Here is a 27,520-nt window from a genome sequence, read left to right on the forward strand (position 1 = left end):
GTGTGTCTTCCAGATGGCTGCCTCTGTTTTTTTCCTCTTCCATTTTCTCTGGGATAATGACAGCAGTGATGAATTAAAATAACGCTCAGCCTAGTAATAGTTTGATCATACAAAACTTATTTTCTCTAAGTACTGGAGAGGTAACCAGCCCTCAGTGATTCCTGAATGTATTCCTGGGTGTATTTCAATACTGATATTTCAGTTCTAGCTAAATCTTTACACGTTATAAATAGCTCTGGACGCTGGCAGGAACACAACTGAAAGTGCTGTATGTGCTGCCGTTCTCCAGAACCGCTCCAGTTCTTGCACAATACGGATAATTTGGTGAAATCCATAGCAGAAAACGGGATTATTGAAATCTGCCCTAGGATCCTGTCTACATTTACAAAACAGGTTTTTAAAAGGTTAGGGGTGTGATGTGTTTGATTTCTGTAAGTGATAGCAGTCCACCTCGCACTAAGGTATAATTCAGTTGAAAGGAAATTAAGTGGTAAATGAATATAGAAAGCTTTCCCTGCAGTGTTGCTGAACCTGCTAATTTATACTATAGGCAGCACTTCTCATGTATGTTTTTCATCACTGTATGATGCTGTACAGGCTGTGTGACTTCCGAATGAATTCTCACACCTCCCCACAAGAGGGCTCCCACAGTGCTGTGGGAGCGTTTTGTAAGTGTTGTGCAAAACAAACGTTTAATGTGGAACCTTCTCCCTCAGCATTTGCTTCCTGGCCTCTTAAAAAAAACATAACTAACCAAAAATCCTCAACAAAACAGATGAATATAGAGAAGTGGAGAATGGAAATAGAATTTTTGAAATATACTTCTTCATTTGAATCCTTGATTCTGAAATTAGGCTGAGCAAATCTTTGCAGTTCAGAAAATTATTTTCAGTGAGAGCACACCTAACTGCGACTCTGAGATTGTCTTAAAAGACAGAAAAGGATTTGAGAGGCTGAAACAAAATGTCACTGTTGCCATTCAAGATCTAATTTTTACCAGACTTGCTTGTCTTCCTCTCAGGCATTTATGACCAGGAAATTGTGATATCATCAAAAGATTATTTAAAAAAAATATTTCCATTGCAGTTGACCCCCCCCCCCCCCCCCCAATCATTGAACAGGGATTTTAAAATAAAACTTGTTGTATATTGCAAGTGTCATTTATTCTTCTGCAATTTTACAAGCTCAGCAAAGAAGGGTGTCTTTTTCCTTCCATACCTGCACTTGCAGGTTTGTTGTGAGCTAGCTGAGTTGTTTCGTGTTTGCTTGATTTATTTCGTCTTTTTAATCCACATTGTTCTACTCAGGATAAAAGCTATATATTTACCTGCAGGCAGTGTTTGAATGGGGAAACATGTGAAGGTATAACCTTGACTGTTCTTGTCTTTTATGTAGTGTCTGATCTTCTTGTGAGCTCCCAGTTTCTGCAGCTTAAACCTTTGGTAATTTTATCCAGAAACAGCAGGAGTGTTACCCTGCCTGTAAACGAGTGACCACCCTGGGATGCGTCACCTTTATATATCTGCAGTGGTTTGTATGTTTTGCAAAGTGATTTTTCCTTTTTTCCCCCCCCTTTTTTTTTTTTGTCCTTTCTTGAACTTCTGATTTCAGATCATAAACCTGCTCTCATTTGCACAGGGCGGTCTCTGCATCTTTACAGGCACGCTCCAAAGCCAGGGACAGATGTGAAAACAGCTGTTTTAAAACAGTGTGTATCCTACAGTTACAAAATGCAATTCTCTTGCAAATGTTCAAGCTCACTTACATACCTGCAGCGAGGCGTACTGGCGTCCTTCATTGCTGATGCCCTTGATTAAAGCGGTCCGTCAGCTTCAGTTTGCAGCAGGTGAGTTGAAAATCAAGGCAGGAAGCACAGACCTGTTTTCAGCCCAAGCAGGTGAGCGTGTGCTGTGTGTATGAGCTCTCCCTAGACTCTGTAGCTCAATAATGTGTTAAATCTGAGATCAAGTGGGATATGGGCTGTACTCCAGCCACAGAACCCCCACGGTACCTGGTTACAGGTAACAAACCGCAGGTTGCAGCTTCAGCTGCAAGAAAGACTTCAGTGATTGGAGACTGAGAGCCTTCAAGTGAGTTATTAAAACAAGGTTATGAAGTTCTTTTGTTTCTTTAGCATCCTACATTTAGGAGAAGCCATATCCAATTGCTTTTAAGTAGTAATTTAAGAGAGTACACTCCACCAGCTTCAATATGTGACTTAATAATAAAGTGCTGGACAAACCTGCCAATAAAGAAACAGATGTTGCCAAAACACTTTTTGTACGATACACTGAATACTGCAGCAGTTAGAGCATTTCAGCCTCTGTCTGCTGCTTCCAAGTCAACTTATGGGTTTTTTTGTTGGCTTTTTTTGGTTGTTTTTGTTTTGTGCCTCAGGTGACAGAACGCTTTTCTCATGCCGGATCCCATCTGACATTGGGCACCTGAGCCCTTCTGCAAGGTCTTGCGCAAGAGCAGAGCTCGAGGGTAGGGTCTGGTGCTTTGTAAATGGCCAAGAGATTTTAATCTCAGTTTTAGTGTATGATTTTGTCTTATTCCTGGAAAAATAATTGACGCGTGCAGAATGGGAGCAGAGTTGGAACAAACATTAGTGGGACTCTGGAGAGTGTGCAGTATGGAAATAAGTTGGTCAACCTGTGGCCTTGTGGTCTCATCCCACCATGCTGTGCATCTCTGGGATGTGGCTTGTCCTTACTGGCAGATCATTAGCAGCAATTCTTGGAAGGAAAATGGAGTACAAGAAGGGAAGATCTACTTTATTAATCAATGCATTTGTTTGAACTTTTCCTCCTCTTGCATTCCTGTGTTAATTCAGGTCTCAAATTGAAAGGTGAAAGCCTGCTTTGAGTCCCCCAGATACAGCTGGGGGGTGAGGTTTCAGATAAAACAATGGTGTCACCTTTGTGTTAGAGTTTGTTTAAAAAAAACACACAGAAACTTATATCCTGGCAGTTTCTTCTGTTTTCTGATGAGAGACCAAGGAATATGCTCTAAGTGCAAGAGGGCATGCCAATCCTGACACCCTGCAGCCTGGTTTTTTTGTCACTTGTCCTGCAATTATCATGCTAGAAAGGAGGGATGCTGAGCCCCAAGGCTGAAGAGCTGGGAAAGGAAGACTTGGGAGTGTGAATGCTCCAGCTTGCTTCCAGCCCTTATTGAAATCCCCATTGAGAAGAGTTGTTTGGGAGATAACACCATGTAGCAGGGATGTCAGCTCTCCTGGCCGGAGGGGAAAGCTGGGTGGGATAGGCTTAACTCTGTAAGGAGCTGAGATAGTTTCACTTCCCTTTGCACTAATGACACAATTACTCACTTCTCATAAGCAGGGTGGCAGCAGGAAGGGAGGGAGTATGTGTGACTACAGATGGGAGTAGTTTTTCTTGCCACAATTTGCATTGCTGAATGTTGTCACAGCAGTGACTTATCAATTCCTTCTTGTTCTGGTAACTTAGAGCCTCCAGTCCTGACAGTTTTAGGCTAAAAACTCCAGTGAATGTGCTGGAGTAGATGGGTCAGGGGTTTTTATTGCTTTTAATGGTTTATTTTATTGTACAGTACAAAACTGAGATCATTTATCCACATATGGCAACCCTGTGAGAAAAACTTGGGTGACGTTTTCAGATCTAGGTGCAACCAAAGACCAAACTGTAGATGTAAGCAACTTTGTTGTGGGGCTTTCCAGCTCTTGAGGAGATCTAGGAGGAAAGATCAGTTGTCTTCTCTGGCTCCAGGCACTTGCTTCTCTTGCAGATGCATTGCAAGCAGTGGTCTAGAGCATCTGAACTTCTAGTAGTGTCTGTCTAGGATCATGACTCGTAAGGCAGCGGATGCACTTGGCTTCCAGCTGCTACAGAAGTGCAATGCTCTGCTACTTCAACATCTGATGCGTCCTGCTGTATGCTCTGCTCTGAAAACCTTGTGACCTGGATGCTCTGCAGCTCTCGGAGGAGGAGGTTTGCTTCGGTGTGGTGGTGGATTCCTTGTGCAGACCTCAAACCCCCGGCCTAGGAAAGGCGGGTGGCTGAAAGCTACGAGAGGCGCAGGAGCCTGGCCGCAGGTTGGGCTTGGCCGCGTGTGTGGGTAAGCGGAGGGGGAAATGAGATCACTTCTGTGGCTCTCCCTTCTGTGGCCCGCTTCCTCCTCATTTACATCTCGCATGCTGTCAGATGTGGGAGAAGGAAGAGTGGCAACTGCAGGGACAGAGCTGCCTGGCCTGGACCCACTTGCAGGTGGGGAACCGGGGTGCAGCCTCAGCCCCCCCAACATGTGGGTCTGGGAAGTGGCTGTGTCCGAGCCAGTGACCAGCTCCCCTCTTCCCCTTCCACACAGCCCTGCACTCTCAGAAACGTGATTTTGCTTTCTACTAAGACCTATTTCTGTCTGTCTTCTGAGCCCAGTAGAGGATACTTGCACGTTTTGGAGACTGAAGGGTCAAAGTGGGACTCGTCTATGAAAATTGCTGCTGTGGGGCTCCTGGTTGGTGTCTAGGTCCTTGGTCAAATGCCCTTCAAGCCCAAAGGCATCATTTTCCAAATTGTTCATACTGGAAGCTCACCAGGGTCCCTCCAGGCTCGTTGCACATTGCCAGTCTGGTGGGGTTATTTCCTTTCCCCTCCCTGAGCTCCTGCAGCCCCGACGTCTGCAGGTGTCAGCCACCAGTACGTCAATGCAAAGGCAAGCAAGCAATCTGCTCAGAACAGCCCAGAATTAATTCCCTCTTTCCATCAGAAAACCTGGCAAGAGCTGGGAGACTCCTGATGGCTGAAAATGAGGGAGCAAAAGTGAGCTTTGTTGTGGATAAAAGGGTCCTAGAGTGGGAACGAGACAGGAGCGTGGGCTGCTGCTGGAAAGGGAGCATCAGCGGGGCGGTGGAGTCAGACTGGACAAGGATGCTCTGGCTACAGGGGTTCACAAGCCGCTGGGAAACCAGAGCCTGAAGCTTTAGTTTAGTGACAAATGTCAGTGCCAGCACACGTTTCCTTGGAAGAAAGACCAAGCGTGGTTAGGTAAACAAACAAGCAGGTTGTTTGGCTACAGCAGGGTGGGCGGGAAGATTTTGAAGCTGATTATAAATTGCTGATTTTTGTCTCTTTGTTTCCACTGCAAGAAATACACTGGAGGGAAGCTGTGCTTCTTTCAGAGCTCCAGCTCAGCTGCAGCGCTGGGGCTGTAGAGATGCTCATGTACGTCGATGCATGCACGCCATCCTGGGACGGGGCACATCCTTTGTTGTTCCCTGGGGATACACTGGGTGGATTCCCATCAAGGAATTCAGCCAGGAGAACTTCCAGAGCTGTAGTTTGAAGTTAAGCTGTCCAGCTGGTCAGTTTAGCTTTTCCCCTTTGGCCATGTAATGAATGATCTGTTTTCTTTTTTATGTTCGTAGCTCTTAAGTTAGAGGCAACTACTGCTACCGGCAGCTTCTGAGATATAGTGGACCTTCAGCTTCCCTTGTTTTATCCAGAGCAGGTGATTAAATTAAATAACTTATTTTCTTGTGTCTTCTTGATATGTTTGTGCTACCTGTGCATGCTTCAGCCAAGTAGCAAATGAGAATTTGATGTGGGTTTTAAAGATAAAATTTGGGTTTTTCTTTAATTTTTGGAGTTACTGCTGACCACAGTGCCTGGGAACGAATGGCTGGAGGGAGAGCCTGGTCTTCACCCTACGTCCGCTCCTCCCTTTCTGATGAGGTCTGACAGTTGAGATGCTGCTGCGACAGAGTTGGTCACTCAGGCCTACCTAATATTTTTTGTAATGCTGTTTGTGGTTTCCCATGATCCTGGAGATGGTGATGTTTCTGTAGGTATTTATCTAAGCCTTCCCAGGCTCGTTTCCCAGAGCGGCTGGTTCTTCTCACTGTCCCTTTTCCCTCTGCAGGAGCTGGAGGCTTTCTGGGGATGCTTTGCACCATTCTCCCTTGCACAATGACTTGTTTAATTCTCTCTAGTTCTCCATCGCAGTGGGAGTAGAGGAAGCCCATGGAGAAACACTTCTGTTTTGCTTTGCCCCGACTCAGCCAAGGCTGTGGTCCGAGGCTGGTGTGTGAACCATGAGTGACCTTTCTCTTGGTGCTTCCACTCCGGAAGAAATCACATTTCCTGCAGGAAAACAAGGGGCACGCCAAGGTGCAGTGATGGGGTTGCTGTTTTCTCTTGCAGTTTCTCTTTTCCTGTGGGCTCCTGTGCTGGGTGCAGCTGTCCAGGGGTGACTGGGAGGCTGGCCTCTCATTGCAACTTTTCTCTTGGATTGTGCTTGACAATTAGAGAGTTGTTAGGGGAAAAAGATGGTTTGGAGCAAGCTCACTGGGTATGAAACTGTATGGGGACTCCTGGTCCTCTCCTGCAGCTGTAGGAATTGCAGTTGTATGTGTGGACCCCGCTCCAAGTGGGTCAGTCTCCTTCAATTTAATGCACCTGTGCCATCAGGCTGCACTGGAGCTTCATGAAGAGTTGATCAGACCAGCAGCTCCTGGCAGCTCAATCCCTATTGCCTTTACCATGCTGATATTAAAAAATAAATAAAAAATCTCAAAGCATACATCCAGTCTTTACTGGGAGGGGCCATGATGCTGCTTGAGAGGAAGAGGAGGGGGCAACAGCTTTGGGACATTTGCAGAACCATCCGGCTGCAGGATGTGGGGAAAGTGTGAAATGCAACACTGCTGCCAGCTGCCCCAGTGCAGAGCCGGTGGCCGCTCTGTGGAGAGCAGCCGTGGTGTGCGGCTGCATTCCGTGGAGGACAGGGTGGGCAAAATGCTGTCGGGTGGTGCAGGGTCTCTCCCATCCCACAGTGCCCTGTCAGCTGCTGGGGAAAAGGGGTTACGTTGGCTTGGCATTGGTCAGCCAAAGCGGTGGGCTGGGGATGAAGCACATTGTTTTTAATCTCCCAGCTCCTCCTGGGCTGCAGGGTGGAAGCTGGTTCAACCCTTGGGGCATCACCTTGTTTGGTGGCACCATATGAAGGAATCTCGTCAGAAGGTCTCCCAGGAGCCTCCAGATCACCCAAGAGTGGAGTACTGCCACAGGTGAGGATGCTTGAGTTTTATGGCTTCAGGACTTCCCAGCCCTGGGGAGAATTTCTGCTGGCTCCTGCATCTCCAAAGGTCAGATGCATCATTTTGGTGCAGGCTGGGCTTGTGGCAGGGTTTTGGGGGTGAGAAGTGGGTTTGTAATCAGTGGCCAGTGTCAGCCCTTTGTGTGACCATGGGAATTTTGCCCTGCTGCGGAGCTTCTGCCATCTGCTCTGGTTCACTTGGATAAGGAGTGCTTCTCTCTTTTCCTTCTTGATTTTTATACTTCAAACTTCCTTGAAAATGGAGGAAACGAAACCACAGGGCTTTTTTGTGAGTGATATGGGAGAGCTCAGTCTCCTTCCACAGAAGAAATGAAATTTAGTGTGAAGGCAGAAAAAATATCTCCCCAGTCATTTGTCTCTGCTGGCTGCAGGAGTTTGGGGGCCACTTGACGTGGCAGGTGGGGGTGCCCCAGGCTGTGATGTCCCTTGGTGGGTGCTTGGTGTGCTGCAGTAACACTGCTTGTCTCCTGACTGCTGCAGAAGGTCCCATTGGCGCTGGTGCCTGGGACAGGGAGCGTGGACGTTGCAGGGTGGTACCCGCTGATCCCACCAGACAGGGTCCTGTTGCAGGACTGGATCCTTTCTTCATAGTTTTGATCCCTTTCCCAGCTAGGTAAATCCAGGCAAACTGTTCTCCCCCTCAGTGGCTGGATTTGCTGGGGATTTGGGGGTGGATGAGGACCCTGGGGGAGGGGAGATGTGGGGTAGGAAGGGAGATGGAGAGCAGGGACAAATGGGTGTGAGGAGGAAGGGGGCCACCCTGTTCATATCGCCTTGGAAATGTGGATTTTTCTCTCTCTTTGCCTTAGCAGTTGTGGGAAAAGCCATTTATGCTGATGTTCATATAGGGATTGGCACTTGGGAGATCCCTGTCTGACTTGCACACTGGGTTTGCTGAAATTTTGAGCAGCCCCAGGAGACACAAAGGTTTATGGGTGGTGGGATCTGAGCATCCCAAATCTCACCTAGGCAACGCAAGGAGCTGGGTGCTGGTGTCCCAAAGCAGGGACTCAACATCTGGGGACACGTTCAACCTTGCATTGGGATGCAATGGGAAATAACAGCGTCACCTTTTTCCCCGTGGCAAGTGCATCCCTTGGTTCCTGTCGAAGCCCCTGTGCTGGGTGCTGGAGGCAAGCAGGGGACTAGAGGGATGCAATGGGAATAGGTGCCATGCAGGGGAGCACTGCCCAGCTGGTGGCTTTTCTCCAGCCCTGGCAGGGTCGGTGGTATGGCTCCACAGGCAAGAATCCCCCCCAGGTCACTACCTCTGCCACCTGAAGCTCTTTCAGCGGTTTGCTGCTGGAGCTGTGCAGAGAAGTCATGGTGCAAGAGCTGCCCCCAGTGCTGGCTCATCCCTGGGAGCAGAAGGAGAGACAGGAGCTGTGTAACCCTTGGTGGGGGCTAGTTCCCCCTGGCATCCCCCTCCCTGCCTGCCCGGCCCCTGTGGTTCCTCCTTGCTGGGGAGCTGTTTGTGAGTGCATGACCCTGGCTATGAGTGCTGAGATCAGTAAGCGAAGTGCCTGGCCACGCTCTCTGCCTCCATGTGACTGCAGTTTCCGTTAGCTCCTTCCGCAAAGGCTATATTAGTGCTAAGCGAGAAAGCGGGTGGGAGAGAAACTCAGTGGGTCGCACCTACCCTTGGCCCCAAGAGCTCCCCAAATGCAGCTGGACGGGCTGCTGGCTGCAGGATGAGGTGCGGCAAGCCCTCCGCGCTGCCCCACGTGGTGAGTAACTGCCCCCCAATACCTTTGCCAGGAGAAAAAGCCCGCCATGAGTTTTTGGGGAGCCCCTCTTGCCAGCTGGAAGATCTGTGGTGGCTGTGCATTGCTAATGCCTATGCTCGCAAGAGCTGTGGCTGCGTGGGCCAGTGCTGGGGCTGGCGTGCACCGCGGGGAACACCCTGGGTGCTCCCAGACCTCTTGCGTGTGGGCTCCACTGCAGGGCTGTGGGCAGGGGTTTCCTGCCGGTGCTGCTGCCCGCTCTCCCGGCTGGGCAGGTGCCATCCCCACAGCCACAGGGAGGAGTGTGGGAGGATGGAGGTGCTTCTGGTGTTGGGGGAGGCCAATGCTGGGTGGCAATGAAAGGCTGAGCTGCGTGACGGAAAGCGTGAGCTTTTACAGAGGTGTTCAGGGGCCAAAGGCAAACCAGAGCCAAAGCCGCTGTTTTTTGGGTGCAGTGAGGACACCATGCCTGGGTGTAAGGTGCTGCTGGAGACCGAGGGCGTAGGAAGGTGCAAGCCACTGTGCATCAGTTCCAGCCTGAGGAAGGGGGGTTTCCTCTTCATCCCTGCCAGATTAATAGATGCCACTTTTATAAGATACCAGCTTAACACTTTTGGCTGTCCCAAGGAAGGGGACAACCTAGGACATGTCCCCTGCTCCCTCTAGCTACCCAGGCTGCCAAAAATAACCCCCCGTTTCTTCTTCAAGCACTGGCAGTTATGAAAACTCCGCTTGCTGAGCCCTCGCCGAGACCTCGCTGCTCATTTGCCTGAGGTTCAGCTTTCCCCAGATGCAAATGCCGTCAGCTCCGGTTCCATCAAGTTAGTAATGGGGCACCTTGCGCTAGAGAGCCTCTGCTTCCCTGGGAGGACCTCTGGCAGGGATGGGTGGTGGAGGGGCTCAGTGGTGGCTGGGTCGGTGTCCCCCAGGGGAGCATTTGGTGCTGGAGAGGGGGGACGTGAGCCCTGGTGGGGGGAAGCCTCTGCTCGAGGGCTGCAGTTCAGTGGTGTTTGTGAGCAGCTGTGCAGTGACAACGTTGCCTTTCCCACGTGTGCTGCCCTGTCTGGGGACTGGGCTGCCACATCCCTGTCCCTTCTCTTACCCTGCCCTCCAGGCTCTGCTCGGTGGACCCCCATGAGGGGTCCTGCTGGGGCAGGTGGGCCTGGTGCCGGGGCTCTCTGCTGTTTCTCTCACCATTTCTCATGGTGTCCCGGGTCTCATGGAGCACGCTGACCACCACTATGGGAGCCCATTGCCTCTGCGCGCTGCTGGGGGCAACAGTGGGGGCTGCGTGCCTGCCTGCAGGCAGCAGCCATGGGCAGGATGCTGGCTGTGCACAAGGATCACCACTGCCATGATGGACTCCCTGGGAAAATCTGGGCCTTTCAGGATGAGTGGTCTGCAGCTTTTGACTTCACCTGTGTCTCCATCTCTGCAGGAGTGCTGCTGCTGAGATGGAGACCCCACTCCTTGGTCTCTCCCTGCTTCTGGTCCTCCTGGCAGTGGGACGGGGAAGCGGGGTGGTTGCAGCCTGGGCAACATCTCTCGGCAGCTGTGAGCTCGTAAGTCCTCTCTTGCAAACCTTCGCCCTTCTGACTTCTTGGTCCTGCCCTGCAAAGCCCAGGGGCCTCAGCATCTCCAGACCTGGCTTAGCTGAAGAGTGGACTTGGGTGCTGAGGCTCTAACTGTAGATCTACCTCCTCCATCTTCACTTTGCTCCCCAAACTTCTCCCTCCTCATCTGCCCCCGTCTCCCTCCTCTCAGAGCAGCATTACATATCCAGTTCTTGCTTTAGGTGCAGAGTACTGCAGACTGCACCAGGAGATGGCTGAGCTCCGTTCCAGGGAATCTTCAAGGTGATACCGAGGAGCTGTTGCTTGATGTCAACACTATCCAGGTTCTGGGCAATGCCTCTTTGCTCTCATATCACCAGCTGCGGCATCTCAGCTTGACCAAGAACCGGCTGGAGCTCATTGAGCCTGGCACCTTCCTCAGCAGCCAAGGCCTCCATGTGCTCTCCTTGGCAGACAACCTCCTCTTCACCAACTACTCACTCACAGCAGCTGCTCTTTCTACTCTGCCAGCCTTGAGGACGCTGGACCTAGCTGGAAATCGCCTCACTGAGAATATGATATCAGTTTTGGTCTGGAACCTGTCTTCCTTGGAGTCCTTGTCTGTGGCCAGGAACATCATCATGAGGCTGGACTCATCTGTCTTCATGAACCTGACACAGCTGTTGGAGCTGAACCTAGAGAAGAACTACATCTTTGAGATAGACCAAGCTTTTGAAGGGCTGCAGAGGTTGCAGAGGCTCAACGTAGCTTACAACTACCTCCCATGTGTTGTGGAGTTTGGTCTGACCCAGCTCCGGGTGCTCAACGTCAGCAACAACATCATTGAGTGGTTTCTGGCCCTGGAAACTGATGACTTCTTTGAGCTGGAGGTGCTGGACCTGTCCCACAACCACCTTCTCTTCTTCCCTGTGCTGCCCCGGCAGAGCAAGCTGCACTCCCTGCTGCTGAAGGACAATGAGATGAGCTTCTACCAGCGCCTCCCCAATGGCACATCCCTGGCGGATGTCACGGTGCAGTTCCTGCTCATTGACGGCAACTCCACCAATGTCACGACAGTCAGCCTCTGGGATGAGATCTGCCACAGCAACCTCTCCTCCCTCCGCTTCCTGGACATGAGCCAGAACCAGGTCTGGTACCTGCCAGAGGGCTTCCTGGCCCAGATGCCCTCCCTGACCCACCTGAAGCTCAACCAGAACTGCCTGGAGACATTTCACCTGTCAGAGGGGAACCCCTTAGCCATGCTGACAGAGCTGGATCTCAGCCAGAACCAGCTGGTGGAGCTGGGGGTGGAGGTGGATGCCGGGGATGTCCTGCCCAACCTGCAGCTCTTTAACCTCAGCACCAACAGGCTACAGGCTTTTCCTCCTGGGGTTTTTACTTACACCAGGAAGATTGCTACTGTGGACCTCAGCCGCAACCGGGTCGACCTCTGTCCCCAGCCAGCTGTCACAGGCAAGACAGAGAGTCCCCCCTGCGTGGACTTCAGGGGTGTCAAGACCTTGACTCATCTCTCCTTGGCTGGCTGTGGCCTGCAGGGACTGGGCGGTCACCCCTTCCAGGGAACATCACTGATGCATTTGGACCTCTCCGACAACCATCAGGTGCTGTCTGGGGACCTGGGGTGGCTGCAGGACCTTGCTCTGACACTGCAGGAGTTGTCTCTGAGGAACACCAGCCTGTCCTCCACTGCTGTGGACTTCTCTGCCTTTAACGGCCTCATGTGCTTGGATCTGTCAAAGAATTCCTTGACCATCTTCCCCACCTCACTGGGTGCCCTGAAACTGCGCAGCCTGGACCTACGGGACAACTGCCTCCCGGCTCTCCCGCCAGACATCGTGCGGATGCCACTGAGTGAGAGCCTGCGGGAGGTCTACCTCAGCCGAAACCCCTACAACTGCTGCACGCTGGGTTGGTGGGATGCCCTGCAGCGGGTTGAGGGGCTGCAAGTCCCCGATGGGCAGGAGGTGACCTGCAGCTATGCCTCCCGCACACTGAACCCCAGGGCGCTGCCCGAGCCTGTTCTGCAGAGCTGCCGCTGGCAAACAGCTGACCTGGCGCTCCTCTACCTGGTGCTGGCTCTGCCCACCTGCCTGACACTCCTGGTGGCCTTTGCTCTCATGTTCCTCATGCTAAAGCAAAAGCTGCTGAAAATGGTGAAAAGCCGGTGCGGGGTGTCCAGCTCTTACTGATTGCTGAGAAGGGGCTCAGGAACAGTGAATGTGAACAGGTTGTCAGGATCACACGTGATAATCCCTCTGAGGTTGCTGAGATGGAGACTTGTGGGATTGGAGGACCAGGGGGTGATGGGACAGCTGCTGTGCTATGGATGTCCAAAGGGTATCCTGAAGGGTGCAGGGCCATGGCTGGTGCTGGAGCCTGGGGCCGTGCTGGGCATCATCATGGGACACATCTTCAGCAGAAACTTTCAGCTGATGTTGGTGAGAGCCAAGCAGACGTGACACTGAATGCCTCTTGGCCAAAGGGGCACGGACAGTTGCACCCAGTGCTGTTTTATGCCCCCACTCAGGCAGTTCCTTCTTATTTATTCACCCCTGTAGCCAAGTCTCTGCTGCAGAACATCCTCCAGCTCTGCAGCCAGGCTCCACAGATTGCCCTGGGCTGGTGCAAGCATTGCCTGGGTGCTGCAGAGAAGGTCTCCATGGCTGCAGCTTCCCATGCCGCTCTTGCCGGCACTGGTAAACTTGCAGGCAGCTCTGGGTGTGCACCCGTGTGTGTGTGTGCTGATAAGACCGGTGTTGTCAGCAGGGCTGAAAAACACATTTTGGAGTGTCATTGCATGTTTAAGTAGTGATCCTGGCTAAAACAGCCCATTAAAAATAGCCTAAGTTGCAATGATGTAAAATATTGACTAAAAGACAGGAGAATAAATTAAATCAGCAGTAATATTTTATCATCAATTTCTTTTCCTCCAGCAACTGCTGGATTAAACAGATGCAAAGGAGATAAGAGAAAGCCTTCCTCCGTGTTTTGCAAGCCCTGCCCTTGTGGGCTGTCAGCTCTTGCGGTGGGGGTGGGGGGTAGGGGGGCGTTTCCTCCACCCAGCCCCGGTTGCAGCATGTACTGGCTCTCCCTTTCCAGCAGCGCGCTACCTGGGGAAGTGCCACTTTGTTCCTTGGAGGGTGACTGTGGGTGGAAATGAGAAGCAATGGTGGTTTGTGCGAACTCAGAAGCTCTGCTGAGAACGAGAGCAGCTTTTTTCCTGTGGCGCCGTTGCGATGTCTCCAGTGAAACGTATGTCTGAGTTCAACGGGAACATGGGGCACAGAGAAGAAAGCGGTGGTGCCAGCATGGTTATGATGGGGCCTTGTCCTTGCCCGGAGTGGGATGAGCTTGGCGAAGTGATGTGGGGTGTGCTGGGTGCTCGAGCCACCCCAGCCAGCCCAGGGTCACTCCACCTTATGCTGGGTTTGCCCTGGGAGGTGGTGGAGGGAGATGCTTGAGGCTGTTGTGTGGCCAGGAGCTATGCTGGGGGGTCGTGCAGGCAGTGGGAGCCAAGGCTGGCAGCAGGGCCATCAGGGCAGCATCCTTCCCAGTGCAGGCGTGGGGATGAGGACAAGGGTCAGCCACAGCCTGGATGTTGTCTGGCACATCTGCAGCACTGAAGCAACTTATGAGCATAGAGCCAGCCCACAGGGATGTGGCTGAGAGGGGAGGCAGGCTTGGAGGTGGAGCAGTGCATCCCCGCCTGTTTTTGAAGGTGCTGCCACCTTGATGTGCGGGTAGACATTAGGTGAGGATGGGCTGCAGCAGAGTAGGGGGCCAAAAGAGAGCTGTGGTGAGTGCTGGGGAAGACATTGGTGAGCCTTGTGTGGCTGATTGCTCTGCCGGGCTGGAAAAAATGGTACAGGTTAGGTGGTGCTGGACCAGCCAGCAGCACCGCTGGGGCTGAGTGCTGGCAAGGCTCTGGAAACCCAGATAGCAAATCTGTCTCAGAAAACAGCTGCTTTTTGGCATGATTTTAGACCAAAAGAGCCAAAACCAAATCAGGCCCCAGCTGGGGAATCCCTCAACATATTTCAGCTGTTCTTTTGCCCGTAAGCTGCATGCCCGAGGGACAACAGTGACCTATAAATACGTCCCTGTGATGTCCTCCAGCAGGTCTGCGCTGGCACTGGGTACCACAGGCACGTTTTGGTGTCTCCTCACTGGCAGGGTGCCCCTGTGACCACCCCACTCCTTGTGGACATTTCCCCCCACTATGGGTGCTAGGTCTGGCCTTCGGGGGTGGAGGTATGCACTTCCACCACCATGGCCACTGCTATTTCTGCTTTTGGGCAGGGGATGTGGGGCACAGCCATGGGCATGCACATATGTAGAAACCCAGGTGCCTGTCACTGCCTGGGGAATGGATGCTTGTATCAAGCCGATGTGGGGGATGTTCAACACTCCACCATCACGAGAGAGGGAGGCAGCTTTGCTGAGGCACAGGGGCATGGTGCTGGGAAAGCTGAGGCTCTTCCAGAGCTGGGACGTGCAAGGGATGTCAAGGCAAACAAGATGAGCTTCCACTTTTAGAGTGGTTGACGTCCTTACAAAGCTGCTGTCTTTGTGAGGTCATGGAGATCAGGGGAGGTCCTTAGTGACTGGAGAAAGGCAAATGTCACACCCATCTTCAGTAATGGCTGAAAGGACATCTTCGGGAGCAACAGAGTGGTCACTCTCACGTTGGGAAAATCATGGAGTGTGCTTTCTTGGAGCATATTTCTAGGAGAAAGCAGCTGGGAGCAGTCAGAGTGGATTAACCAAGGTTAAGACATGCCTGACCAGCCCGCTTGCCTCTCATGACAAAATGGCTGGATTTGGAAGCAAGGGGGGAGCAGTGGGTACCATTTTTCTCTGCTTCAGCATGGCTTTCAATACTGTGTCCCACAACATTCTTGCATCCAAGTGAGGATGTCGTGGTCTGGATGGGTGGGCAACCAGGCAGATAAAAATCAGTTGGATGATGAACTTCAGAGGGCAGCAGTTAGTAGGACATGCTCTACCAGCAGGCTGGTGAGAAGACACATATGGCAGGGGTCTGATTGGGATCCACCCTGCTTGGTGTCTTTGACCATGATCTGGATGAGGCCATGGAATGCCTTTGTGTCAAGTTGAGCCCAAACTGCGATGACCAGGTGATACTGGGGAGGGCTGCTGTCCTGAAGGACCATAGTGGGCTGGGTGTGGAGGAGAGGTCCCCACGGGTCCCCTCTCACACAAATAAGAGATCTTCATGTGTTGGTATGTTGCAATCTTTTACTGGAAAGAGAAAAAGGCCTCTGCTGAAGATCTACACACCCCTTTGTGGGTGGAAGAGGTGAGGGTTTTTTTTTTTTTGTTTTTTTTTTTAATATTTGGCAAATGAGGCTTCAGCTTCCATTTTGCTTCTGAACTGAAGACTCCCTTGGACAAACATAAGCTCGCTCATCTTCTCCAGTGATGACAAAGTACAGTGCTTTAATTGACACTTCAGATTTTTCACAGAACTGGCTCTATCACTTCAGCATGTAGGAGGAGAGCTCTTCTAGCTTCTGTGCTACGATATGATGCCTTATGATAAAACTGACAGGTTTTAGTTAATTTGTGGTCACAAGAAGGAAGACAGGAAATAAATTGGTCTTGGAGGCTCTTTACAACTGCTCTTAGTTACCTTAGGCACAAGCGTCTTGAGGCCACTCAATTCAGGGTAAAGGCCCATCCCATTCACAACCCTTACGATCCACCCAGCTTCAGAAAGCCAAAACCTGGGAAGCTTTTGGAGTGGCCTAATATTGTAAAGAATCCTAAACTTAGTCTTCAAATTCTTACAAGACAGTAGGATTTGGCTAGTACAAACCAGCTGAGGAAGATGGTGGGACTAAAAACTTCAGTGGGATAAGTGAACTATTAGTTTGCAGAGATGAATTTCTCAGTGACCATGAAAACACTATGTGGAGGACCTCTTGCTGCAGCTTTGTCACGTCAGGTTCACCCCAGCACTATTTTGAGTGATCCGGGAACTGTAGCCTGATGAGGCAGCAGGGGTAAAGGTTTTGTTTTATTCTAAGACCACCCGCAGCCTTTGTGAGTTTCTACCATGCTACTTTTGTTTCGGATAGTTTATTTGCCCAGAACTGAGCACTTACTGAGGAAGCATCATCTAGCAGTAAAAGGGAGCAAAACACCTTGCTTCATCACTTTGAAATCACTGTATTTTCAACACTACTTTCAAGACTAACTTACTTTCTAGATACTCTATTTCTTAAATACAAGAATTTATATTTGTGTAAGCTGAAGCTGGAGATTTAAACATCACTCAGGAAACACGAGGGCAATATTCTCAATGCAGTGTTGGTTCATCCAGAAAGACTAGCACATATTTAATGTTCCAACAAGTAATAATAAACACCATATGTATACAATAAAGCTTTAACACTGCTTTCAAGACATAGATATTTAAGGCTTCATTTTCAGATTAAGCTGAATAGAAATCATGGTAAGCTGGTGAGGTTTTCAGCCAAAGCTGACTGAAATGTGAACAGAGGATTTAATAATTTCAAATTATTTTAGGCACTCACACATAGGAAAAGACTAAAAACAGCCAATAAGTCCAGCTGCCCAATTTCCATTTCATCAAGTCTGGCTTCTTAAACGAAGTTCACTTAAACATGGAATTGCCATAGCACCTTAGGCCTTGAGTTCTCCATAGCTGTGAGGTGCATCAATGCATGAAGTGAAAATGATGCAACAGAATCCGTATGCTGAGCCTTTCTGTTGAGACTGAGGGACTTGTCTCTGAACTGCCTGTCCAAGACATCTTTGTCCAGAATCAGATTTCTTCCCCTGACTCCATGTCCCAGCCACAGGACTCCAGCTGCTCATCCTGTGGAAACTCAACCTCAATGTCATAGGTGAAATCTGGGTCGTCTGTCTTCTTCCTGTTCTTTTCAAAGAGCTCATCCATGATTCTCTTCCTTTTGGCTAGTTCCTTGTCATCTAGTTTGTTCATATCTTCTTCGGGGTCAATTGTCTCTTTTCGCTGAAACTTCTCCAAGCTCTCAGCCAGGCTCTCTCCTCCCAGATGACCTCTCAGCAAACTGTACAGCTTCTTTAGCTGATGCAGTGAGACTCCTTCTAGGTAAGCCTTGTGCCGAGGGTGGTTCTTCAGCTGCTCAGCAGCCATGCTGCAGTCTAAAGACAAAGCCACAATGAAGACTGAGAGCTGCAAGCAAATCTCTTCCCATAAACAGATCCTCTTCTCACAAACCCTCACAAGCGAGACCTCCAGATTTAGCAGAGCCCCTTACTCAGGTTAAGGTGTAGCCCGTGGCTCCTCAGGGGAGACACTGTTACTACAGAACAACCCCTCTTTGCGCTCCCTGCATGCTGGTGAGAAGCTACCTGACTGTCCCTTACCAACTATCCATTCCTCTCACTGTGTCTGGAGAGGACTTGGGGAATGCTACAAGTAAACGCAGCGCACCTGAGAACTTGGAGAAGTTTCTGACAGGCATGATGCGCTGCCGAGTCTTATCCTTGTTGTCTTCTTTGTAGATCAGGATAATGGATGGAGGCTGAAAGCAGATGCCGCACTTCTTTGCAACGTAAGTCATTACAGTACTCACTGCTGGTTTAATGTGGTCAGCTTTACAGAGGTGTCCTCAGTGACACTGAAAAAGAGGGAAAGAAAAAAGGGAAAGAAAGTAGGGGTGTGTCTTGGTACTGTTCTTTTTACCAGGCTTCAAGTGATGTGAATTCAGCAAAAACATGCAGCCACAGCATAGGTCTCCCTGATTTCAGTGGAAGTGGAACACGTCCCTGCATGCTCGGTGAGCTGGGTGCCAGGGCGCAGAGCGACTCTCAACTCCTGGTTTGCGCCTGTCACTACTAGGGCTTTGAATCGGGATTACATATCACACACAAGTTAATATTTTGGTTTACCAGCTGTGTACAGGACTGCACAGTCAAATGATACCTAAAAGATGTCTTTAGTATTTATTAATTTTTAAACTGAAAAATGTCATTAAATAGTAAATCAATGTATTAGTTTCTTCACAAATGACATCTGCTGCAATACCCGTTGTTCTGGAGAGCTAGGAATTGCTTACCTACCAAACCCTTTTCTGCTCTAACTACCATGCTTTTAACTTTGCATTGCCTGATAGTTCATATGAAAGCTCCAGGTATGACTTCAGGGAGAATCTGATTTCTTCAGTAAAAATGTAAGGATAAATTTCTGCTGTAAGCTTATTTGAGCATATTTGAAAACAAAAAAAATCAGGAAAATGCACCTAAAACAAAAATTTGAAATGTCCTGGAACTCCACTGAAAGAGTTTCTACAAAATCAAATATGAATGTTGCAAGAGATGCAATAAAGACAAAATCCTGCGGTAGGTATTTGTCTATTATACATATTTGCTTTGAAAAGATACAAACTGAATAATATGGTTCAAATTTCCTTTGTTTCTGTCACAAGCCTGAGGATATTGTATTCCTTATTTCATATGGTAAGGGAGACCCTTGCATCTGTAATGTTGATGTATGTAACACTGGAATTCCCTTTTTTTTTTTCCATTTTAAGAGGACGGGTACCTAGTAAGTTTTTGTAAATCTGTTTCAGAGTAACGTCAGTACAGCAGCAGATCTGTAACTGACATAGGATAAGGAAAGAAAAGAGATTCAGGAATTAAGGACAAGAGTAATTAAACCCCTTATTAGGAGACAACAAAAACATGAACTAATTTTGAAGAGAGGAGATGATGTTCAAATGGTTATGCCATCTCAAGCTAAAATATATCGTCAATGAAACTGAAAAACTGAGAATTTGCAAGTGAGAAATGAAAATGCTTTTTACACAGCACATTTCTATTAGAGCTTGAGCTGTAAGATGTTCATGCAGGTTGAGACTGTCTTAAGAATTGAAAATGCTGAGCTGTCGCACCGAGGCACCGGGAACTTTTGCCATCCTTAAAAGGTAGAGGAAGAGGGTGGGTGAGGAGAAATGGCCAACTGACCCACTAAACATATGGCTGTATCTACACAGATAGTATGAACATACTGTACCCATGAGAATTTAATTTTAAAGTAAGGACTACTAAACTTTCAAGTGTCAGTGCATTAGTCAGCTGCTGCATGACTGAGGTGAGGTTAATCCATAATTATCCTTTTCAGTCTTCTCCAAAGCATTTTGTCTTGAAGAGGAGAGGAGGAACATCAGCCTGACTGACAGTGACTTCTCTTTTTTTGCCTTATTGCATTTCTCCATACCCAAAATGCTCAAGAACTCCTCTGGCTCTGTCCCCTTCTTGAGTCAGATGAAATACTAGAGAAAACTTACAGATGCAGATCTGGTACAGATCCTCTGTCCCAGCTTAGTGTACAACACTGAATGCATGCCTGACTTTACTTTTGATTTTATCTAAGTGAAAATATGCCAAACATGAAGGTTGTCGTCTCCTCTGACTACCCTAGAGACTGCCACAAGGCAGAGTAAGAAATTAGACCCAAAAAGTTGTTGTCTCCAAAGCAAGAAAAAATGTGTTAATCTTCAAAAGCTACTTTGAGGACGAGTGGAAAAGGATTCCTTTGCTAAAAAACACGTAGGAAAGAGTTCAAATTTGCAGTAATGTTCTCAATACTGAAAATTAACTAGAGCTGCTGTACCTTTTGCTTTTAAGTAGTTCTATAAGTCAGGGAGAAAAGCAGAAGTCTCTCAAGAGCCCCTTTCACTATCTTAAAATGAGAAATGATGCCTCAAATTGAACTCAAATGGCTTTTTGAAGGGTCACTGACAATAGAGTGGGCCCCGTCTCTGAAACGGGAAAGGGATCCTTAGACAAGAAATACAAACGAGAAAATGCTGTTGGGATCCCGTAAAAGACGGGAAAGAGGCTTTGCCTCGTCAGTTACCACAAGCAGAGACCTTTGCTGCCAGGCACGAAACGCTAGTTTCAGTAGTTCTGGAACACAGATAGGTGGTGTGTTTTTGTTTGTGTGTTTTGGGTTTTTTTTTCTTCCCCCTGTCAACCTCTGCGCTGCAGCATAACGATTTTTTTTGCCGTTAAAAAGCCGCTTTTCTGCTGCTTGTTTCCGCCAAATGAGCAAACCTTCGGGGTCGTGCGCGGGTCGGGGCCTAAACGCTGAGGGGGAAGGGAAGCGGGGCAGGATCGGGCCCACCCCTCCCGCCTCTCGCTCCGACCTCTCCTCACCTCACCTCAGGCGGCGGCGGGGAGGAAGGGAAGGGGGGCGAGGCAGAGCGACGGCCCAGAGCCCGCTCCCTCCACCGGGACCTTCGCCAGCAGGGTGGCAGCGGCTACGGCCGGGCCCTCCCACCGCAGGCCCCCGCCCGGGCTGCCCGCGCCAGCGCCTGCGGGAGGCAGCGGCGGGGCCCGGTCCCTGCGGCTCGGTGCCCGCGCAGCGGCCGGGGGCAGCGGGCGGGAGGAGGCGTCGGGGCAGCGCTTAGCGGCGGGGTCCGGCAGTGCGGCGGGGAGAGTGGTGGATCAGCCCCGTGGGGTCAGGCGGGCGCTGGGAGCGGGACCGGCAGGAGCGGGACTGCCATGGCGGGCGGCCCGCGGTGGTGGCGGCGGCGGGGCGAGGGGCTGCTCCGCGCCGGGCTGGCCGCGCTCCTCTGCGCCCTCCGTAAGTCCCGGCCTAGCCAGGCCGGGCCTGGCCGCGGGGGAGCGGCTCCCTGTTGGCCCGGCGAGGGGGATCCGGGTGCCGCTGCGGGAGCTGGGGCTGGGAACGGCTAAAAGCTGTGCCTGGGAGGTTTAGATTGGGCATTTCGAGGCATTTCTTTACGGAGGGGTTGATCAGACACCGAAACAGCCTCCCAGGAGAGGTGGTCGATGCCCAAAGCCTGCCGGTGTTTAAGAGGCATTTGGACAATGGCCTTAATAACATGCTTTAACTTTTGGTCAGCCGTGAAGTGGTCACATCATCCGTTGGACTAGATGATCGTTGTCGGTCCCTTCCAACTGAGATAGTCTATTCTCGAAATTACTAATGGAAGCAAGCAATTTTCTGGGTTAGGTAACTGCAAAACTGCTGCAAGACCTGCAAAATTTCATATTCAGCCATTGTGGCCCTGGTTGAGGTCACTGCTCAGGCAGGTGTTATACATAAGATGACTGGAGTTTCAGGCCAAAAAGTGAAATCCTGTGGAAACTAAGAGAGAAAAAATAAAGAATGGCTGTAACACAAAGGTCATAGTTACAATCTATCTCTCACAGAGATTGGTACAGAAGTAGAAGATAAGGAATCACACCTGGACTGGGGGTTGCAGTGGGAAAAAGTGGGGATTAGTACAAGCTCCTTTGTAAACATAAAAGCACACTTTTGAAAGTTGCCCTACTGGAAAAACAAGATACTTCAGCCTTCCTAGTAGCTGAGGCTTGGTGTTCTACTGACAAAAGAGCTGTTAGTTGTACTAAATTGAAATACTCTGCCTTTTGCTGAGGTTTTGCAGATGATGTATTTGTAGATTATACAACTTTGCTCGCTAAGGCTGGCTGCCCGTGTGATAATTATGTGTGCTGTTCTTTAAACACTGTTACTTGTTCATTCTGTGTTCCCTTAGATGTGCAGGCTGCTTGTCAGGACGCCACTGTCATGCAGGAGCTTCTGAAAGAGGGGTTTCACAGGTAAGTTGTCACCCCAGCACTGCATCAGAATAACGTGCCGGTTAATTTTATGTGTGAAGAAGCTTCTTTTCTAGTCTGTGCACAGTTGTATCAGCTCACTGCGGTGTGATCCGTAGGCGTGGCTAGGCACTAGGAACATATTCGCATGATCGAGTAATTAACAGTTACAAGCTGTAGTGGAGGAAGAAGAGAAGGCCCCTTTCCAAGGTCTGTGTGGAGACCATTGGTAGTTCTGAGAAGTTGACAAGGAAGTGAAACTTCATTTTGGTCATGGATGTGGAGTTAGGGTGAACTACGTCATCCTAACCAGAGAAGGACAGCACAGCTTGACAGGGAACTGTTTTCTGGATTTGTTGCACATAGTACAATGAGAACTGCATCTGATCTCTGCGCGTTTCAGAGTATGTCTCTCAGGGAGGAGGGTTGTGCCATCTTTGGACATGCAGGTATAACCGTTTTGCTTCTGTCACTTGTTTGAAGGGACCTGCTGGTCAGGGCAGAACTTGGAGTGGGGGAGGATGCAGGAAGATGCACAGTGGCAGCTAGAACTCATCTTCCACCAGGAATCTACGTGGATCCCTATGAGCTGATGTCGCTGCAGCAGCAGAATTTAACAAAGGTAACAACCCCTAAGAAGCTAACAGACATCTGGCAGTTACTCAGATAAGGATGAGTATGCTCAGGAAGTTGTAATCTCTGGTCATTATCTGGCTCATTGAACCAAGGTGATTAATTCCTTTTCCCGGAAGGAGATGCTGCACAGTATCATCTTCGTGACATCTCTTTGTGTCTCTTGGCTTGATCAGCATCACCCAGTGCGGGGTATTTTGTGTCATGTGCTGCTGATGTTTCTACCCATAGGCGTGTGTGGTAGGGAGCCGCTGCAACTCTGCTCAGCCCCAGAGGAGCAACTGTGGTACAAGTTGTTCAGGCTGAAAAGAGGGAAGGTTAACCCCCACGCAAGAGGCGGCAGTGGGCTCTCAGCTTCATGCTGTGCATTTGGACTGAGTTGCTTCACAGCTTTGTTCTCATAACAGCTTGCTATGTTGCTTTCAAGCATTTGCTTCACATTTTGGGTAGAGAGATGTGCTAAGGCTGCACTTTAAGGTAACCTTAGGCGCTTCATTCAGTTAAAACATATGGATGCAAAGACTCTGGGCAACTTCTGCCATTGGGCTGCTTGCAAGCGCTGGCATGGCCTTGCCGATACGCTTCGTTAAGCTAACGGCTCTTAGGTTTGGCTGTAGGTGTGGTTGCACTGTAAACTTTCCATACATAAGAACTGCTCTTTGGAGAGGGACTTGAAAAGTTATTTTGGAACAGCTTAAGGACAGAATTTCCAACTTGATCTTCCTGACCGTGAAATTGGGCCCAGTGTTAGACAATAGAATGAGGAAAATAATTTTCCCTTCTGATGCTGCAGTAGGTTACTGCAGCAGACAGTGGCCGCTTGAATCCCAGAATCATGCACAAAAAGTTAATTTATTTTTTCCCTGGTTCCCTCCCTTACTTTGATTCTGATCACGACCACATCCATATCTTTCTTCACCTGCAGGCAGTGTTAACTCCTGATGTCATTGATGTGGAGGCTCCTGAGTACTTAGCCACAGATCTTCTTGTTCTCCTGTACATGGAGCCCGACCCTCGGTGTTCTCGCTGTTTTAGAGCTACCTTGCCTGTGCATGGGCGGTATCACCGGCCGGCGGAAGAGAGCGAGGAAGCGTTGGTTGTTCTGAAGAGCCCAGAAGTACTGATCTGCTGCTGTGACAGTGAGATTCTTGTTATGTGTTCTTTTGAGGAGGGAGGAATAACCGCAGGCAATCCAGAGATTGGAAACTGGGTCTGTATTTGTCTTCTGGAGATGGAGCTCTCGGTAGTCACGTGAACACGAGGCGAAGATAGTGGCCCTGATAAAGACTACGTTGTCTTCCTCTTTGAATGCTGCTGCTGCCTGACCAAAGGCAGATTAATTGTCAACGGGCTTCTTGGTGTTGCACTGTTGCCGTACTGGAAGTTGGCAGTTGGTCTGTTTGTCACAGTTCTTACGGGCCCTGGTTTGTTAAAGGTCAGCTGCTCAGACCATGTCTTCACAGTGTTTCTCTTGGCAGCTGAAGCCATGCATGGCATATTTAATATTTGCTATCAGGTATTTAGAGTAATCAGAGTGTTCTGATGGTTTCTAACACTTTCTTCCTGCATTCCCTATATATATGGGGATGCAGAAAAAACTGTGTGCCTGAAAGTTAGAACTGTTGGAGTCTCAGACTCCTGTGAAACAAGAACCTGATATCACTGACAGTTAATATTTTAAAGTATATGAACAATGAAATCCTCCATTTTTGCTACAAATTGTATTTCGTTTTGCAAAATCATTCTTGCGAGCTGCCAAGTCAAATGTGCTAATGATTCTCAGCTCCTTTATCTTCACTTGCACATTATTTGAGCAATGATTTTCTGGGATAAACTGAGGGGCAGGAAAGACTGTCTGGTCAATTAAAAAAGCGATGTGAAATTTTCCCATTTTTCTGCCACATTTACTGCTTATGAGCAGGAAAACATATTTATTATTAACATGAAAACATTTAAAGTATTGGAGGGGAGTTCTTGCATGTGCCAAGAGGAGGCCAACAAGGATAAATGGAAGAAGGAACTCTGATTTGGGGGAAGATAAATTATAGCTATATGGCTAAAGTTGAGGGATCTACAGGCTAACGATGAATTCCTTGTCCCGTTAAGGACAGAAGGGCGAAGGTACCACACAGGTGAAAGTCTTCCTTGGGTACCTACGGCATCAGAAGGGAAGGGCTGCAAAGTTTACAAAAAGCACCACTTTTGACCGTGCAGGTTAGCTGGGACATTTTTGTCAGTGCTGTTTCACCACCTGGCTTTCAGGGAGTAGGTTCTGTCTAGCTGTTGTGGAGGAAAGGCACCTCATTTGGAAAAGTCCTGCAGGCCAAATGGCTTCATCCTGTCTAGATCCTGCTGACGCATTAATATCTTCTGTAGGTCACCTGTTGGCAGAGTGTTGGAAGCCTGCTGAAGTGGAAGCTCCCTGTCCAGGCAAAACTGGTGGCCCCTGTCAGTGGTACAGCATAACGCACAAACCTGTGAGTTGTTATTTCTGGTGGGAATTCTTGGCTCTTTTTAAAAAACTGCCGCTTTTTTTTTTTTATTTTGTGATTAGCAACTTCCATATCACAGGAACTAATCAGTAAAAGACTAGTTGTATGATTCCTCTTTAGGGAGGCTCCGTTCTTCCTTTCTGAAGGGTGTCATCCTACCCTTCTGACATGCTTGTAGTCACTCTGCACTCTTCTAGTCCTTTATGGGGCTGCTCTCCTCACCTTTTTTCCCTTAATAAGTTTACTTGGAATTCCAGGGTATAATTGGCACTGGCCAAATTAAGAAAGGTCTTTACAACATAGGTGCTTCAGAGGAGTAGCAAAGTGGAAAACTACTTTATGATCTAACTAAAGGAGGGGTAAAACCCCAAAGATTGAAGGAATAGCATCTTCAAAAAAGGCCACTTCTCTTTGTTTTATCTGATTGGCTAAGTATCTAGGAAGATAGGAAGTTTCTTTATTCTGTGTTCAAAACCAAGGGAAGTTGGATCTTTAATGGGGCCAACAACTGCCTCTGATACTTGAAAGGTTTGCAATAGCACAGAGATTCAGACTAATTTGTCTTATAACAAATCTGTTGTTTTTGTAACACACATGCCTTCCTACATTCAAGATACCTGCAGATGTCTGGGATATCTGCAGCTCTTGTCCAAAAATGTTTTGGAGCTTCCTGCATCACAGAGAAACCAAATAGTTTTTTGCCTTGGAGGAAGCTGGCTTCTCAGTGGTCTGTGAAATGCTCATTCCAAGAGCTTCTCTCTTCCGTGCTGTGTCACGGACATATCCTCAATGGCAAGACTGTTGTAAGAACAGAGATACAGAGGACATAAATGGCTACCATTTAAAATGGTAGCAGATAAACGTACTGAGCTTTGTATCACGGGAGCTCCATTTGGTGTAAATTGAAAGATTACATCCCATTTTGGTTTAGATTTTGAATCCCAGAATAAGCCTTAGCAAAGAGCTAGTTGAATAGTGGTCTGGTTACTAATCCTCTAAGTTGCAGTCAAAAATAAGTAGCTTGGTAAATGCATGTAATCCATTTTCTTTTCTTTGTAGGTGTATGAGGAAACGACTCTGCAGGTTCCAGTGGGGTTCAGGCAACACAGTTCCTTAGTGAGCGTCGTGACTCTTCTTGCCACGGTGCTCTGCTCCAGTCTGATTCTTGCAGCGGTATGCAGATACGGACACTTATCCCTGGCGGCCGCCTCAGAATAAAGATACAGAATGACTGACCTCTGTCCAGCAGAACTCACTGAATATTATATCAGCTTCCTAAATTAATCCTACTCTACTGTTTCTGACATCTTGCTAATACGTGAGGGTCCAATAATGGGTTATAGTTTCCTTGGCCTAATTCTTACAAACACCTTTCACACATGGAAGACTGTTTTGGTGCGTTGTCAATAGACAAAGCAGATGGAGGGCAGGAATAGTGCTGCAGAAAGCTGGAAGGACTGCCACAGTCTCAGTTCTGATTCCCTCCCCCTGGCCTAGAGCCTGCTTCGACTACAGTGCTGCCTCTTGCAGAGGTGTTTGTATTTCTTGAATTTAAACCAACTGGCTCAGGGATTGGTTATTAAGGGTATGAAAAGCATTATCTGTCATTAAAGTTTCTGAATTTTAAGCTTGTTTACACTGTCCAGATGGACTACATGTGAATTTGTGAAGAGACATTCTGTGCTTACCTGGGACGGGAGAAGGCTTAAAAAATCTCTGCCATTTGAATACCTGGGAGGGGTTAGCTGCTCTTGTTCAAGTTAGGCAGAGTTGAAAGAGTTTAGAAAACTCGAAAGAAATTTCACCCTATTTCAGAAGTGGAATGAGTGATCAATGGAAGATGAAAACTGGTGAAAAGATACTGCCCTGAAGCAAATATTTAGAAGACTTGCATTTAGCCATCAGAACAGCTGATAAATACAAGGAAATGGAGAGGAAATTACTTAATGGAAAACCTGAGTTGCTCTGGATTGACAGAAGAGCTCGGCTGCTGTTTCTAATTGTCCCTAGGTGGCATTGTGAGCTTATGGTAGCTCCTGGGGACTGTTGGTAGAGAAGACAGATTTTATTCCCTATAAGATGGGAGTAAGTAAAAGCAGGTGATTTTGGGAAGTGCGTGTGTGAGGGGGGTGAATGAAAATCCTAATTTTCAAATTCTGACCTCCTTTTGAGGACTCTGTGTGCAGCCAGGACTTCTCATCAGCAGAATCAGCCTTTCATCACTGCTCAGCTGTAGCTTCAGGATCCCTTGGGCATCTTCTGCTTCTGCTGGAATTCAATAGAAGGCTTGTCTTGTGACTTCACCCACAACAGGTTGGCAAGTGCTCTGACACTGGGCTCTTGTTCTCCCCTGCCTGTGCTGAATGATGATGGTTGCGCC

The 27,520-nt window shown here is 48.8% G+C and overlaps 3 protein-coding genes across 7 annotated transcripts; 2 read left to right on the forward strand and 1 right to left on the reverse strand.

The window, feature by feature from the left end:
- The first annotated feature begins 6,616 nt into the window (after positions 1-6,616).
- Positions 6,617-13,353, forward strand: NRROS (negative regulator of reactive oxygen species). Of its 3 annotated transcripts, none has more exons than XM_064457082.1 (4): positions 6,617-7,048; positions 9,540-9,643; positions 10,261-10,384; positions 10,618-13,353. In XM_064457082.1, the coding sequence occupies exons 3-4, from the start codon at positions 10,277-10,279 to the stop codon at positions 12,583-12,585; spliced, it is 2,076 nt and encodes a 691-aa protein (XP_064313152.1). In that variant the 5' UTR covers positions 6,617-7,048; positions 9,540-9,643; positions 10,261-10,276; the 3' UTR covers positions 12,586-13,353. The 3 variants fall into 3 exon arrangements, with proteins under 3 accessions (XP_064313152.1, XP_064313153.1, XP_064313151.1); XM_064457083.1 differs by lacking the exon at positions 6,617-7,048 and adding an exon at positions 8,627-8,825 and having other exon boundaries at positions 9,531-9,643; XM_064457081.1 differs by lacking the exon at positions 6,617-7,048 and adding an exon at positions 8,627-8,825.
- Positions 13,354-16,727: 3,374 nt separating this feature from the next.
- CEP19 (centrosomal protein 19) lies at positions 16,728-20,712 on the reverse strand. 2 transcript variants are annotated; one of them, XM_064457095.1, is made up of 3 exons: positions 20,593-20,712; positions 17,862-18,048; positions 16,728-17,569 (listed from the first exon to the last, which is right to left on the reverse strand). In XM_064457095.1, exons 2-3 carry the CDS (start codon positions 17,989-17,991, stop codon positions 17,208-17,210), a joined length of 492 nt encoding a protein of 163 aa, XP_064313165.1. In that variant the 5' UTR covers positions 17,992-18,048; positions 20,593-20,712; the 3' UTR covers positions 16,728-17,207. The 2 variants fall into 2 exon arrangements, with proteins under 2 accessions (XP_064313165.1, XP_064313164.1); XM_064457094.1 differs by having other exon boundaries at positions 20,588-20,709.
- A 70-nt stretch (positions 20,713-20,782) lies between these two features.
- PIGX (phosphatidylinositol glycan anchor biosynthesis class X) lies at positions 20,783-26,783 on the forward strand. 2 transcript variants are annotated; one of them, XM_064457093.1, is made up of 6 exons: positions 20,783-21,017; positions 21,955-22,018; positions 22,499-22,637; positions 23,574-23,787; positions 25,025-25,125; positions 26,200-26,783. In XM_064457093.1, exons 1-6 carry the CDS (start codon positions 20,936-20,938, stop codon positions 26,356-26,358), a joined length of 759 nt encoding a protein of 252 aa, XP_064313163.1. In that variant the 5' UTR covers positions 20,783-20,935; the 3' UTR covers positions 26,359-26,783. The 2 variants fall into 2 exon arrangements, with proteins under 2 accessions (XP_064313163.1, XP_064313162.1); XM_064457092.1 differs by having other exon boundaries at positions 23,574-23,858; positions 26,200-26,375.
- The last annotated feature ends 737 nt before the right edge of the window (positions 26,784-27,520 follow it).

Source organism: Phalacrocorax carbo, chromosome 7, assembly GCF_963921805.1.
Source record: "Phalacrocorax carbo chromosome 7, bPhaCar2.1, whole genome shotgun sequence".
NCBI lineage: Eukaryota > Metazoa > Chordata > Aves > Suliformes > Phalacrocoracidae > Phalacrocorax > Phalacrocorax carbo.